This window comes from Anoplolepis gracilipes, chromosome 4 (genome assembly GCF_047496725.1).
Source record: "Anoplolepis gracilipes chromosome 4, ASM4749672v1, whole genome shotgun sequence".
NCBI classification, from domain to species: Eukaryota; Metazoa; Arthropoda; class Insecta; order Hymenoptera; family Formicidae; genus Anoplolepis; species Anoplolepis gracilipes.
In genome coordinates, this window is record NC_132973.1 from 13,181,624 (window position 1) to 13,195,459 (window position 13,836).

A 13,836-nucleotide genomic window follows, 5' to 3' on the forward strand; every position below is an offset into this window, starting at 1 on the left:
AAAAAATTATACGGCAATCAAATCGTAAAAAATAAGAGACATCACTTCTGCAAGTTTGAATTCTAGAAAAAACTAATTATTTTTATACTTCCTAAAGAAATATTATATCAAATTTTAAAGTACAGAATAAGTAAAATGGTGTTGTATTTACAATAATTTTTGCACAACGAACAATCTAATGATAAACGATCTGCTTTAGATTAGATACTATATTTTTAACAAAAACTACATAAAAATAAGAAAAAACGAGTAAGAGATAACGGATTTTTTTAACTTGAAATTGTCTTAACTTATTATTATGACTTATTATTTTTGCTTTAATCTACATGTATGCAGTCGATCTTTTTTCATAAATAATGTGACATTTGCCGTGTCTCTTCTGATACAACGTATACATACACAATGATGTACATGTGATGACAAGGTGAATTGATCCTGGCGAAGGTCGTTCACGCACTCTCATTAGTGTGATTGTTCATCGACAGATATATCTTATCCCTACACGCCGCATTATATAGGGCGATGGTCTCCCTTCTCCCGGCCAACCGGGCGTTATCGATTGTTACGAACACCGTGTCCAGAACCGTAACTGAGAATAATGGTACCTGCAGCGAAATATTTTCAATGTTTAGGCAATGCTCTTATGAAAATAATCCTCGCATTAAATTTCAGAAACGACAAATAATCTTATTATATTACTATTAAATTTGAAACAAGAAAAACTAACGTTAGAAGAACGTTGATAACAAATGTGACGCAATAATTGCTAGCAAACCGTAATTATACGATCAAGTAGTGTCCCTTAATTTCCCTTAAAAGATTCCACAAAATAAAAGATTAAGAAAAATTGTCTGCATACATTAATGTGTGACACTTTTACTATTTTTATATAATAATAATTGTAATATATGCATGATTCGCCACTCGAGAGGGAAAATGGCGCGTACAGCAGGTACCATAGTCTAGTTACGGTTCTGATCGTGCCGTTTGATAACGTGCTAAATGTGCACTTTCCGCGCGCGAGAGCTAGTGTCCGCATCCGCAGGCTTCCACCGGCTGCGCCAGTCGCACGTTGCCCGATGACAGACGCGCACGGGATGAAAATTAACGTGTCTCCAGCGGTTCGCTATTCCGGGGTAAGTGCGATTCATACAATCAGTAACTACTCCAGCTACCCAGTCTGACAGAATGACCGAATCTTTTGGGTTTTCCGAGGGTGTTCCGATGAACAAAAATTTGAGATAGACGCAGCCGTAAAAGTCTCTCATATTTTCTTGGATTTTTTTTAAATTAAATTGAAAGCGTAATTTATTTTTGGTACCATTTCTTCTTCAATAAAAGTGTATAAAATTTAAAAAAATCCATTAAGTGAAGAAAATATTATTTAAATTAAAAATATGAAAGAAAAGTTATTTATATTAGAGAGATTTTTACATGCATGATTGATTTCCAATTTTATTTTTGATTTGAAAAATATAGTTTTGGGTGATTTTTCAAAGACACACTCTTTTTTTGGACAATCTAATGAACACTTTAGAAATTTAAAAAATATAAATTATTTTATATTTTATTTAGATAAAAACACATTAGATATTTTTAACAGATATCTTTATATCAAAATCTAAAAAAGTGCACCTAGTGCCCTAGTTTGAATGGTATAAATATCATTATATCAGTTCGCTTTTTCGCTCCCTATCGGGTACACTAGTTGAATTTTCGCGCATGATTCATGAGCAGAGATTATTCTTGTCTTATCAGCTCATAATGTATGTAGGACATCGCGACATCGCGAAGAGTATCGATGCGGGCGAATCAGTGTCGATGAACGAGACGGCGGATGCTGCGACTTTATAATGGCATCCAGGAAGCCGACAAAATACGACGGCTCGTAAAATCACGAAATGGAACTGCGTAAAAATCCTTGGAAGATCTTAATCTTCGTGTGCGTGTTGGCTATCTATCTGTGGATGCTTCTCATTGATCATTCGCACATGCTGGTCGACATATCGCAGAAATTCACTCTGCAGAAAACACGGATCTCCGTGTCAGCGAAAAATGTTTTGTATCAAAGTCTCGATCAATCGAAGATCGAAGATGTATCTCTGGATGATCGAGCAGATTCGAACTCGAAGAAATTGCAGTCGCTCCAGAATTCGAGCGACGCACTCAAAGGAAATTTATTGAAATATCAGACATTCAAGCAACAAACTCTGATACCAAAACGACAATTGCCGACTGCCCTGATAATCGGAGTGAAGAAAGGCGGAACGAGAGCCCTTTTGGAATTCCTGAGATTGCATCCAGCGATTCGCGCTGCCGGCTCGGAGGTCCATTTCTTTGATCATCATTATACTAAAGGATTTCGTTGGTACAGGTGGGTACCGATAAGTCATTTCTACGAAATTTCTATGAAATTATAAAGTAAACACAAAACAGCATTTATTTCATTTTTACGGAAAATTTAAAATTAAAAAGTTGTTGAAATATAAATGTCTGATGCATTACTATAAAATTTCTTTTACTTTCTACATATAAATAATAATTTTTTTATATACATAACTTTATCATCATAAATTTAAAGATAACTATAATTTTAGAGTACTGCCGTATACAATACGTACATATATACGATTAGTGAATGATGATTTATGGTAAAGAAGTGATCTCTCTGTAAAAACAAGTGGAAAGTTTTTTTGAGAAAAATATTAAATTTAAAAATAGTCTAACATATTTATATGTATATAAGTATGAAATATACAGAATTGAAAATAGAGATACTATTTTTAAATTCAAAAGGATCTTTCTCCAAAAATTTCCTATTTTGTTTTTACACGAAAGATTATCTCTTTGCCGTTATGTCATGATTCATTGAATATTGAATAACGATACTATAAATAAGCCTGTAACATTTTTCTGTCAATAATTAGACGCAGAATGCCCCCGACTCTAATCGGTCAAATCACTATGGAAAAGACGCCGTCATATTTCGTGACGAGCGAGGTGCCGAAGAGAGTGAAGCATATGAACCCGAAAATGAAATTAATCGTCGTGGTGAGGGACCCCGTGACCCGAGCGATCTCCGATTACACGCAGGTGAAAAGCAAGCGTCGGAAAATGCCGCGGTTTGAAGATCTGGCCTTTGTAAACGGATCGAGGATCGTCGACACTTCCTGGATGCCACTGAAAATCGGGGTTTACGTGCGGCATCTGGAAAGATGGTTGCAATACTTCCCGCTGTCGCAGTTCTTATTCGTATCGGGCGAACGCCTGATCGCCGATCCGGTGATGGAGGTCACCCGGGTACAGGACTTCCTTGGTCTAAAGCGAGTGATATGCGAAAAACATTTCTATTTCAACGCCACCAAAGGCTTCCCTTGCTTGCTCAAATCGGAAAATCGTGCGACGCCGCACTGTCTCGGTAAGACAATCGAGAATTGTTTATTTTAAAAAAGAAAATTCATTATAGAAGATAAAATTTCTAGAAAAAAGAATGCCTATTATTGCACAATTATTTGCAAAAGTAAAAACTTTATTCGCAAAAGTAATTATAAATAAAATGCTATTCGTATTTTCGAATTTGATACAATACTCCTCTGAAAAAGAAAATAATTTTTTTTGTTAATTTCTTCGAGTAAATTTTTTTATGCAGATTACTGTAAAATTGTGTAACGCTTGACATGATTGATATTTTAGGAAAGAATAAAGGACGGAGTCATCCTTACATTGATCCTACAGTAATTAAACGTTTACGAGACTTTTATTGGCCATTTAATCAACGCTTCTATCAATTGGTGGGTATGGATTTCGGCTGGTGCTAAAAATTCACACGTATCGTATACATACATATCGTAAGCAGGAAACGGAGTCAATTTTCATTATGTATCTCAAATATATTGCAGTATCTATAATACCTGAATATATCTGCAGTCTGATCTCTGATAGATACATATATACATAGTCATATCAGAATATGCCATTAGTATTAGTATTTATAATGTTTGCACAAAACTTTTCTCAAAATTTTTTCCCTAAATCTCGAAAGAATCTCTCTTATTCTTTTATCATACAATATTAATTTAATATACTAAATAATTTATAAGAACTTTTTATAAGAACTATACTATTGAACTATTTTTTTGCTTATTATTGTAAAATAATTTATGATTAAAGTATTTATATAAAATTGAGTAAACACAAAGTTCTTCAGTATACTTGTGTCATACTATTATTAAAAGTAACATAGAAAATTGTATATGCTATTATTATTTTTTAAAGTTATGAGCAGTATACGGTTCCCGTCCGAAAGTCTTTACGAAAAACCGCCACATATCTATATTTCCTATATTTAATTAGATTATATTATATTATAATATTATTATATATTACAATAATTATATATAATCGTCAAAAAATATCTAAGAATCATAACTGAGATACTTCCATATATACACAATAAAGAGATTATAAAATTTATATAAATATGTACAATAATAAGTGCAAAAATGAGAAAAATTACGTACAGTTAGCTCGTATAACTATACGTAATTATGTTTTTCTGTTTTAGATAAAATTTATGTTATATATCTCAATTGGTTAAACAATAATGTGGTAAACTATTTATTGATTTTCTTTATTATTTATTTTTAGCTCTTTAGTTTAAAATATTCTGTAAAATAATATAAAATAAAATAATAGTGCAATATTAACATATCTTTTTACATTTTGACTTAGATGTGCATAGAAGAGTAAATGCGGTTATTATAATTATATAATGATAGAGACAAAGTAATTAAAAATTATTATCAGGCAATAATTATCAGCACTATCCCATCTAATCATATTTTAGAAAAAAGAAAAAGAAATTGATTGCAATGTTGAGTAATCTTCGTAACTACATTATCAAATTTAAAATAATTTAAATTTAATAAATTTAACAAAAATTTTTATTCCACATAATACAATATTAGTTTATTACTAGCTATATGAGAGAAATGCCAATAAAGTTTCTCGTTTATAAAAAAAAGAAAATTTATAAATTTAATTTACCTTCTTACTTTTTGATGCTACATCCTGTAATTTTATAGTCCGTTTGCCTTAGATAATATTTATTACATATTACTTTTAATATATATCTAATGTATATAAACGAAGAAGTAAAAATGATACCAAAATTAACTAGTTCCTAAGTACTAAAAGCTAGTCACACACAATATTATTAATAAAAATTGTAGAATAATCACATTGAAAATTTCCGATATATGTAGATGAGAATATGACTCGAATATTAATTATATATGCAAAGTAAAATGTAGTCATGGTAATTAATAGAGATACATTCTTCTAGAAATTAGTAAAAAAATTGGAGTTAATATTCTTTTTTTAATAAACATTGGATTTATCTCTGATGTTAACTTTAACTAGTCAAAGATAAGCTCATTTCCAATTCTTGCATTTCATAATATATTCTGTATAAATCAACGTTTATATAAGATAAACTTAAGAAAATCAGAATGAATTATGAAACGAATTCGAAAATAAAAAAAGTTAGTTTAGATGTAAGAAAGCAAAGTATATAGTGAATTATTCAATAAGTTTAAGAAATTAGATTGCACTATTAATACGTTTTGTATGTGCGAAGAAGAGTAATAATTGATATAATCTATTCAACGACTGTCGATGACGATTGCAGGATTATTGATTTAGTATGTAAGAACGAAAGTAGACAACATTTAGCAAGATATGATTCACATTCATGCAAACGACGAACGATAATATAATTGTAAAGCACAGTGCTTTTGCTCAAAGTGTACCACAGGGCTGTCAATACAAATATAAGTATTTCATACCATGTTTTAAATAAACAGATCGTTTGACATGTAGAATAAAAATATGTAATATAAATGCTGTATAACATGTTCAAAAATAGCTGTGATTCTTCCAACGATAAATCTTATACGATATACTATATCCAGCTTTTTTTTTATAGCTTATTAATTGTAGATAACAAGCAACGTGTGTTCAACAGATACTTAATTTTCATCGAATTAAATTCAACTATAATAAAGGCCATATCATCACGATCTTTTTAAAATTTATATCTATACCTTAAATTTGATACATCTTCAAATGTGTAACAAATAATTGGTTAAAAAAGTAAATATAACTCTTTAAATAATGCATTTCCAATCTTAATTCTCCTTTCTATTTACGTATATATTATAACTTTTTCAGTGTTTTATACATATTAATTATATTAAGATAAATTTTTATTTTTATTTTCTGTGCCATTGCACACTATCGAAATCCAAATAAATAATAATATAGATGTCCATACCTGATGATAGTCGTACTTGTAACATTTTCATTGTGCAGAAATACCGACGTGGAAAGGATGATTTTGATCTATTCCGGGCACACATATACAGATGAAACGGATGATACGCGAATTACGCGATATTAGTGTATAACACGACTACACATGATGTTCACATTACGACTGAACACTTTTTGAAACATTTCTGGTAATTCTTCGCGCACAAAATTGTCACTTTTAGAGAGAAACAAGTATGAAAGGTACAGAACGACTTGAATGCGACTTTACGATTCGACGCGTTTCATAATGAATTGAGATTCGAAAAACGATCTATCGAAATGCGATATTACGATTCTCGATGTATCGAAGTATCGAAAGCGCAGCAGACGAATCGCAATTCGCAGTTTACAGTTTACACTGTGACCTTTGCAGTATTTAATTGTATTAACCTAGAAATAAAATTCGAAATATCTTATTAAAAGCAATTGGAGATAATTGAAACGGTAAATTAATTAAATACAATAATTCATATGATAATTGATATAGTTTAATATTTAAAATAATATATATTAGCTTTTATATTTATAAACATTACGTTTATTTATTAAGAGAAAGAATAAGTTAATATTCTGATATTTTAAAATTACGCGCGTGCGTGAAAAATGCTGTTACAGCGTCACGTGTATTGATATTTTTTATAAAATTCAAAAAATATTGTTACATGGCAATCCATTTTTATACAATCTTATATATCTAGTCAGAAAAGTTTCTTTTTTTCTGATATTGCTTTATCATTACGTCATGCCAAAACTGATAACTAGTATTAATCAAAACCATAGAGTCAGTATTAATCGATTACTTCAAAGGCTAAATAATAATTTATATTAAAGTAATTTGTTAATAAAAAGTATAATTTGTAAATAAAAAATTGTAAATATAATATAAAATACATTGCAGATTAGTCTATAATAATTTAACTTGCATGTATAAATAACAGATGGTGTTATTAGATGAAAAGAAATTTTAATGAATTTAAAAAGAGAAAATGAAATAAATATGTGATAAAACAATATGTGCTCTATTCGAACATATATGATTTCAAACTACAACATGTATGGGTAGGGAAGATTTTACAAAAACAGACCTGTAGTATATGACGTATATAATATATAATATATATAATGTCTATATAAAAAGTTCCCATTGTATTTTTCTATTTTTATATCACAAGATAGATCTAAAATTAAATGAATATAAAAATATATGTAGTGATAAAAGCATTCTTTCTTTTCAGATCATAAGATTAGTTCAACTACAGAAAATGTTTATCACCATAAAGTTCTATACCATGTTAAACCACATTATTGTAAATAACATTATTGTAAATAATTAATATTAGTATATGTAATTCATATGCAGTATTTACCCTTAACATCATAGTAAGTGTCTATAATTTGCTACATATGACTACAAGTGGCAATGATACTTTATATGCAATATTGAGATTATCCAGTGAAGTATCATTTTTTTAAAAATGTCTTCAAACTAAATTCTTAAATTTTAATAATAATAATAATAGATCCATTTCAAATATTGTACAATATTTGCATTCTAATTGCATTAGAGATTCTTTCTAAAAATTTATCAAATATTTGCAGAACGAATATTTATCTTCATTTCAACTTCCATTTGCACTATTCACTGAACACAGCCTATTCTTACAATTATCATTATTCATATAGGCTAAACATATGAAAAAATAGATTATAATTCTTCACTCATTATCTTTTTGTAATCTTGTTGATCTTGAACCATTTTTTTAAATACACGATACTTTCGAAAATGATATCTGAAATAATTGCAAATAAATATACAAGTTATACACAATAAAAGGTAATAAATTTGAAATAGTAATATTGCAATAGAATGTTTTCATAATTTTGATAAAACCAATTTTTTTTCTCTTTTATTAAAACTTTATATGTAAACTTTAAAAGAGATCACTCTGTCTAGTTTTTCTATAGTATAGTTTTATTAATATTATAGCCATATATACTTACTTGTAACAGTCACTCGTCGGTTTTACTATATTTGACAATCCCGCCATTCTTTTAATAGTTTCGTGCATTGAATATTTTTTCGTGGCACATGCTCCGAGAATTGCCGAACCCAGTAAAACTGATTCCCGCTCCACAGGACAAAGTACCGGTAACGCCAACACATCGGCTTGTATTTGAATAAACAATTGATTTTGACTAAGTCCACCGCAAACTAATATGGTCTCGATATTATGACCGGCAGTCGTCAAAGTTTCAATTATATGTTTTGTACCATACTGTCGTAAAAATTAATACATCTCTGTTATTATAATAATCAAAACATGAATAACTTTTCAATTTTCATATCTATTAATGTGTTAAAGATCAAAACTTTATTATAAATATAAAATTTAATTTTGAAATTAAGTAATCTTTGATTAAACTTTTCAGTTAAATATATTCGGAAAAATATCAAACATTTTTAATTTCTAAAAAATAAAGACAAAATTTTGTGACTTGAATAAAATAATTTGATATTATGGTACTTTGATAATTTTCAATAAATTAGAGCTATTTTTAATTATAACATACCGTTAGTGCCTGCAATGTTGCCAAGTATAATAACGCTAAGTTCTCCTGATCTACAGATAAAGACAATCCTGATATCTACAAAGTAACATAAATAATACTATAAAACTGCATCCATTTTCAAGATACTTAAAGCTGAATAAAAAATGCAATGTATGTGTCAATACCATTCCTTTTAAAGTTGGATCAGCAAGAGGCGAACGATTACCGTGAAAATCTGGCCACACATGTATATCTTTTGTCAAGTAAGATACGTTTTGCAAATTTTTTTGCTCAGCTATAAGATGCAACAATTCAGACAAATATTGTTGAATATGTCTGAAATTAATAACTCTTTTATCGTATCGATATTTATTCATATATACATATATATATATATATATATATATATATATATTTCGATAAACTCACTTATTTCCACCTAAACTTTTCAGAATTCCCGGCGTCGCCGGATGTGTTTCGATAATATGATCCAGTAGTTTTCCAGTCGCGCTTTGACCTCCTTCATTAAGCCAGAAACCGGGCACCATTGCACTGTAGTAGGGGCCCCAAACACCGTTAACAAATATCTTATTCTCGTTCACTATCATGTGACACGTTGAGGTACCACAAATCAAAGCTAAAAATTACAGAATAATCCATGTTCATTTTCTTTCTGATAAACGTGTCGCGTATCATCGATGATATTGCGCACCTAATCGATTGGAAAAATTTGAAGACACATCCGGCGCGTAACAACCGATCATGCCAAGACCACCAGCATGTGCATCGATTAATGATGTCCCAACCGGTGTACCTTTCAATAATCCTAATTCTGTTGCAGCCTTTGCCGATAATCCGGGCTCGATTGCATCACCAGGTGCTCTTACATCATTACCTTGACATTAATATCTGCTTTTATTAAAGTGAAGTAAGAATTTGTTCATATAAAGTTTATATCTCCATGTACACAAAGTATCCCAATTATATTTACAATTATTTTTAATATTGAAATTAGTTAATCTTTAATTATTCTTTATATGAAAAATCGTTATATAAAATCTTTTCCGAATTTATCTTCTTATTTTTGTTTATTAGTTAAAATTGGATTAAAACATTTTTGTTTATAAGAATTTTTCACAATTTTCGATATATAAGTATAATGTACCTATTTTTCTCCAATTGTCTTTCTTCAGGTCTCGTAAATTAAGTTGCTCAAAGAAATCCTCATTCCATTCGTTCTTACCATTAGGATTGGCGCTATAGTTCCACTTACATACTAGTGAACATAACGATCTAATAAAATAAAAGATAAGAGACATTAATTATTTCAACTGCTCTGATTAAAGAATTAAGGCATCAAGGATTTATACCGCGATTCCGATTCAGTGGCTTTCCATGTTAAAAAGTCTGGTAAATCAAATAACAGTGCTGCAGAGTTCCAAGAAGTGGGTAAATTCTTTTTGAGCCACAACATCTTTGGTGTTTGCATCTCGAGAGAAACTTTGCCTCCAACATATTGCAATATGTCATGACCTATAGAATTGATGAAATCAGCTTCCTCATGCGCTCTGTGATCCATCCATAGTATGACATTTTGTTTCTCCTGTCCTGAATAATTATTACAATTTAATCAATTTACTATGTTTACATTACTATGATTATATAACTTTGGCATTTGATTATATAACTTTGACATTTATACTACGACTATATAACTTTGATACAAAGTTAAGATAAGGAATATGTCTTGATCATTCCTTTATACCTGTAAGACTGATAGTTACTGGTGAGCCTGTTTTATCTATAGCCACCAATGAGCATGTAGCATCAAAACCAATTCCTTTAACATCTTCTGCGGAAATTTCAGCAACAACCGACTGTAAATAGAATGAAAGTTGTAATTTAATTAAATCTAGTTTAATATAATGTTATTATTATTGCAGAAAATCTCGTTTTACCTTGACAACATGGCACACAGCGCTCCAAATGTTATCAGAAGATTGTTCGTAGAAGTTTGGAGCAGGATGAAATATTTCAAGAGGACATGTAGCCACCTTCTTTATCCTTCCATTCGAGGTAACCAGAGCCGCTCTAACGCTTCCTGTTCCCACATCTACACCAACAAAATAATCCATAATTGTCACAGAGTCGACAGGCATCTGCAGTCTCATGTGAAGTAAAGTCAACTAAGCCATATCGAGCTTAGGCATGAGCTGTAAGAAAGAAGTAATACAATTATGAGCCAACCATATAGCGTGCATTAATCATTGACATATATTCTAAGATGGCATGACCCTGAGATAACAATTCCGGAGATACACAGCGTGAAAACTTGAGAGACTGTGTTATCAGTTAATAATTCTTTAATCCAACAGCACACATAAATGTCATATTGATGATCACAAAATTGCATAAAATTTTCTCCTGGTTTTCTAACAAATTAATAATACTTATAAAAATAATTTTAAAAAAGTTATATATATAAAATGCATATTGTATATGAATTTTGTATATTACAATATGCAATATACTCTCGCGTTTTAAATAATAAAATCTCTTAGAAACTAGAATTATTAGAAAACATATTATCTCCTTATTCATGTCATATAAGAATCTATAGAATCTGTAGAAATATTTATATTGTCATATATTACCTTAATGTTATTATAATATATGATACACTTTTAAATAAGAATATCGTCACATTTAATCTGGTATACATATTCAAATAAGAAATTCTGTGCATATTTAGAAACTTATTTTTATCGGCGACACCACAGTAATTACATTATGAGGTCACTTAATATATACTTAAGAAATATGTGAAAAATTAATACGTGACAGGCATAAAGAATAAGCCACGTAAATTACACAAAACTGTTTCATATTTTTTATGATATACATGTGTGTATACATATATATACATATATACACATGCATGTATGAATATAACACGTGCTTCGTACTTCGTACCAAGTTGTACGCTTGATACCAACACGATCTAGCCATACCTGATAACCTGACTCTGAAATATAATACATGTTAGTTCGACTGTGTGAATTCGTTACCTATGTATTTTGAAAAGCCACTGTTAATTACCTTCTATTATATAATTTACAGAAGAGCTAGAGAAAGTTGTATGAAATAAGCTAAAATATGGTTCGGTTCAAAAATAGGTAAATTATAATCATTTATGTACTAGAGAATTCTCACATTTAATCAAAAATATACATTTTTTAATTCTTTTTTTATTTCTGTTTTTATATAGGTATATTGTTCTTGAAATAACACCTCATAGCAAAGATGACAAGCAATTAATGTTGAAAACTACAGCTCTCTCTCATGCAGTTCAACAAAAGGTTCAACAGATGTATGGTGATTTTGGGGTGGCAGCGATAAAAGATGGCTTTGATGGTAATTAAAAATGTTTGATACAATGATAATCCTTCAAGTAAATACCATCTATTGTGCGTATAACAATGAAACAATGAAATACATAATTATATTATGTCCTTATTTTCTGTTGCAGCAAAATATTGCAACTCGTATACGAAAATAGCACTGATAAAGATTAGACATGGGCCTCATAAATTTGTACTATGGGCTATCCCATTAATAAACGACATAGGTGGACGGTTAGTTAAAACAAATATCCTATATGTTGGGGCAACTATGAAACATTGTTTTCTTTTTATCAGAGTAAGAATACAATATATATTTGATTATTTTGTATACATACTATTAAAGAAAAAAATCATTATAAAACAAATTTTTTAGAAACATCAAGAAAAAAAGCTAGAACAAACATGGTCAAAATTGCAAACGGAAACTGAGAGAAAGGAAATGGAAACAGTTTTGATGACCTTGACACCCGCTATGGCTGCGATTCGAAATACAGTTGCTTCCAGTGCTGAAAATAAATAATTAATGTTATATATATTAGAAATTGTCAGCACACTGTGAGTGCATGTCGGACTACAACCTGAAAGACTTTAAGTAAAAGTTAGTTATTTTTATAGATAAATGTTTTTCGATAGCTCATGAAATATTAATATTTTAATTGACATATTACATCATCTATAAATCAAAAACAAGATATATATATATATATAGTAGCTTCATCCTTTATCTTTTTTTATAAATAAAATTTATAAAGTTTTATGTTATAAAAAAGAAACTCTATATATATAAAAATTAGTGAAATATTTATATTATAAGTACATAGTAATACTATGTAACTTATAGTAGTAAAATATATTAACGCTTTTTAGGTAGAGAATAATTTTTAACATTAATAATAATATTAAAAAATCACAAGAGCAATTTTTATTATATGAAAAAAAAATATAAATTTCTTTAATGATTTATAAATAATTGTAAACAAAGAAATTTTTATCAAGATTAATAGTAAGCGAGGGTAAGCTTGCTGCTATTCTCAAACTTTTATTTATTTAGAATTAATTTCGTAATTTTTATGTTTTCTAGATTTATTCTTTTCGGAGACGAGAGATCTTCAGTAAAGATTTCGTTATCTGCAGCAGATATCTTTTACGATTGTCGGCAACTAGGGATCATAGCAATCTCTCACCAGTTGTCGCTGTTCATTGCTGGCTGGAAAGCACTGGAAGCACTAGAAACCTCTTTCAGAGAGAAGGCTCCGTTGTGCCTATCTTCAGACTTGAAACCGTGTTATTCCGCTTCCGCCGTCTGTGGTCGTCGGTCGTGCATTTACCGCTTGTTCGGATTAATTCGGACCGTTTCGTAGTCAGAAGAGCAGCAGCTGATGGCATCCTGCTCCGCTTCACCATTTCGCGAATCCAGAAATTCGTACGTGCGCGCGCGACCTAGGGTAAAGTAAAGAAGGAAAGAAAAAACACAAGGAAAAACAAACCGAGAACATAATACGCACAACAT

At 29.9% G+C, this 13,836-nt stretch overlaps 3 protein-coding genes across 6 annotated transcripts; 2 read left to right on the forward strand and 1 right to left on the reverse strand.

Moving 5' to 3' along the window:
- The first annotated feature begins 1,003 nt into the window (after positions 1 to 1,003).
- Positions 1,004 to 4,963, forward strand: Hs3st-b (Heparan sulfate 3-O sulfotransferase-B). Of its 2 annotated transcripts, none has more exons than XM_072890979.1 (4): positions 1,004 to 1,136; positions 1,775 to 2,374; positions 2,928 to 3,418; positions 3,694 to 4,963. In XM_072890979.1, exons 2-4 carry the CDS (start codon positions 1,902 to 1,904, stop codon positions 3,816 to 3,818), a joined length of 1,089 nt encoding a protein of 362 aa, XP_072747080.1. In that variant the 5' UTR covers positions 1,004 to 1,136; positions 1,775 to 1,901; the 3' UTR covers positions 3,819 to 4,963. The 2 variants fall into 2 exon arrangements, with proteins under 2 accessions (XP_072747080.1, XP_072747081.1); XM_072890980.1 differs by having other exon boundaries at positions 1,012 to 1,136; positions 1,759 to 2,374.
- Positions 4,964 to 7,488: 2,525 nt separating this feature from the next.
- LOC140664567 (FGGY carbohydrate kinase domain-containing protein) lies at positions 7,489 to 11,896 on the reverse strand. Its single transcript, XM_072889768.1, has 11 exons — positions 11,577 to 11,896; positions 10,881 to 11,135; positions 10,688 to 10,799; positions 10,293 to 10,530; positions 10,088 to 10,215; positions 9,635 to 9,817; positions 9,352 to 9,559; positions 9,108 to 9,258; positions 8,944 to 9,018; positions 8,374 to 8,648; positions 7,489 to 8,162 (listed from the first exon to the last, which is right to left on the reverse strand). The coding sequence occupies exons 2-11, from the start codon at positions 11,091 to 11,093 to the stop codon at positions 8,078 to 8,080; spliced, it is 1,668 nt and encodes a 555-aa protein (XP_072745869.1). The 5' UTR covers positions 11,094 to 11,135; positions 11,577 to 11,896; the 3' UTR covers positions 7,489 to 8,077.
- Positions 10,866 to 13,770, forward strand: Pop5 (POP5 ribonuclease P/MRP subunit). 3 transcript variants are annotated; one of them, XR_012046470.1, is made up of 6 exons: positions 10,866 to 10,998; positions 12,043 to 12,098; positions 12,191 to 12,336; positions 12,452 to 12,621; positions 12,700 to 12,924; positions 13,408 to 13,546. XR_012046470.1 is itself a non-coding variant. In XM_072889777.1 (6 exons), the coding sequence occupies exons 1-6, from the start codon at positions 12,079 to 12,081 to the stop codon at positions 13,768 to 13,770; spliced, it is 759 nt and encodes a 252-aa protein (XP_072745878.1). In that variant the 5' UTR covers positions 11,961 to 12,078. The 3 variants fall into 3 exon arrangements, 1 of the variants encoding a protein (XP_072745878.1); XM_072889777.1 differs by lacking the exon at positions 10,866 to 10,998 and having other exon boundaries at positions 11,961 to 12,098; positions 12,700 to 12,798; positions 12,905 to 12,918; positions 13,461 to 13,770; XR_012046469.1 differs by lacking the exon at positions 10,866 to 10,998 and having other exon boundaries at positions 11,961 to 12,098.
- The last annotated feature ends 66 nt before the right edge of the window (positions 13,771 to 13,836 follow it).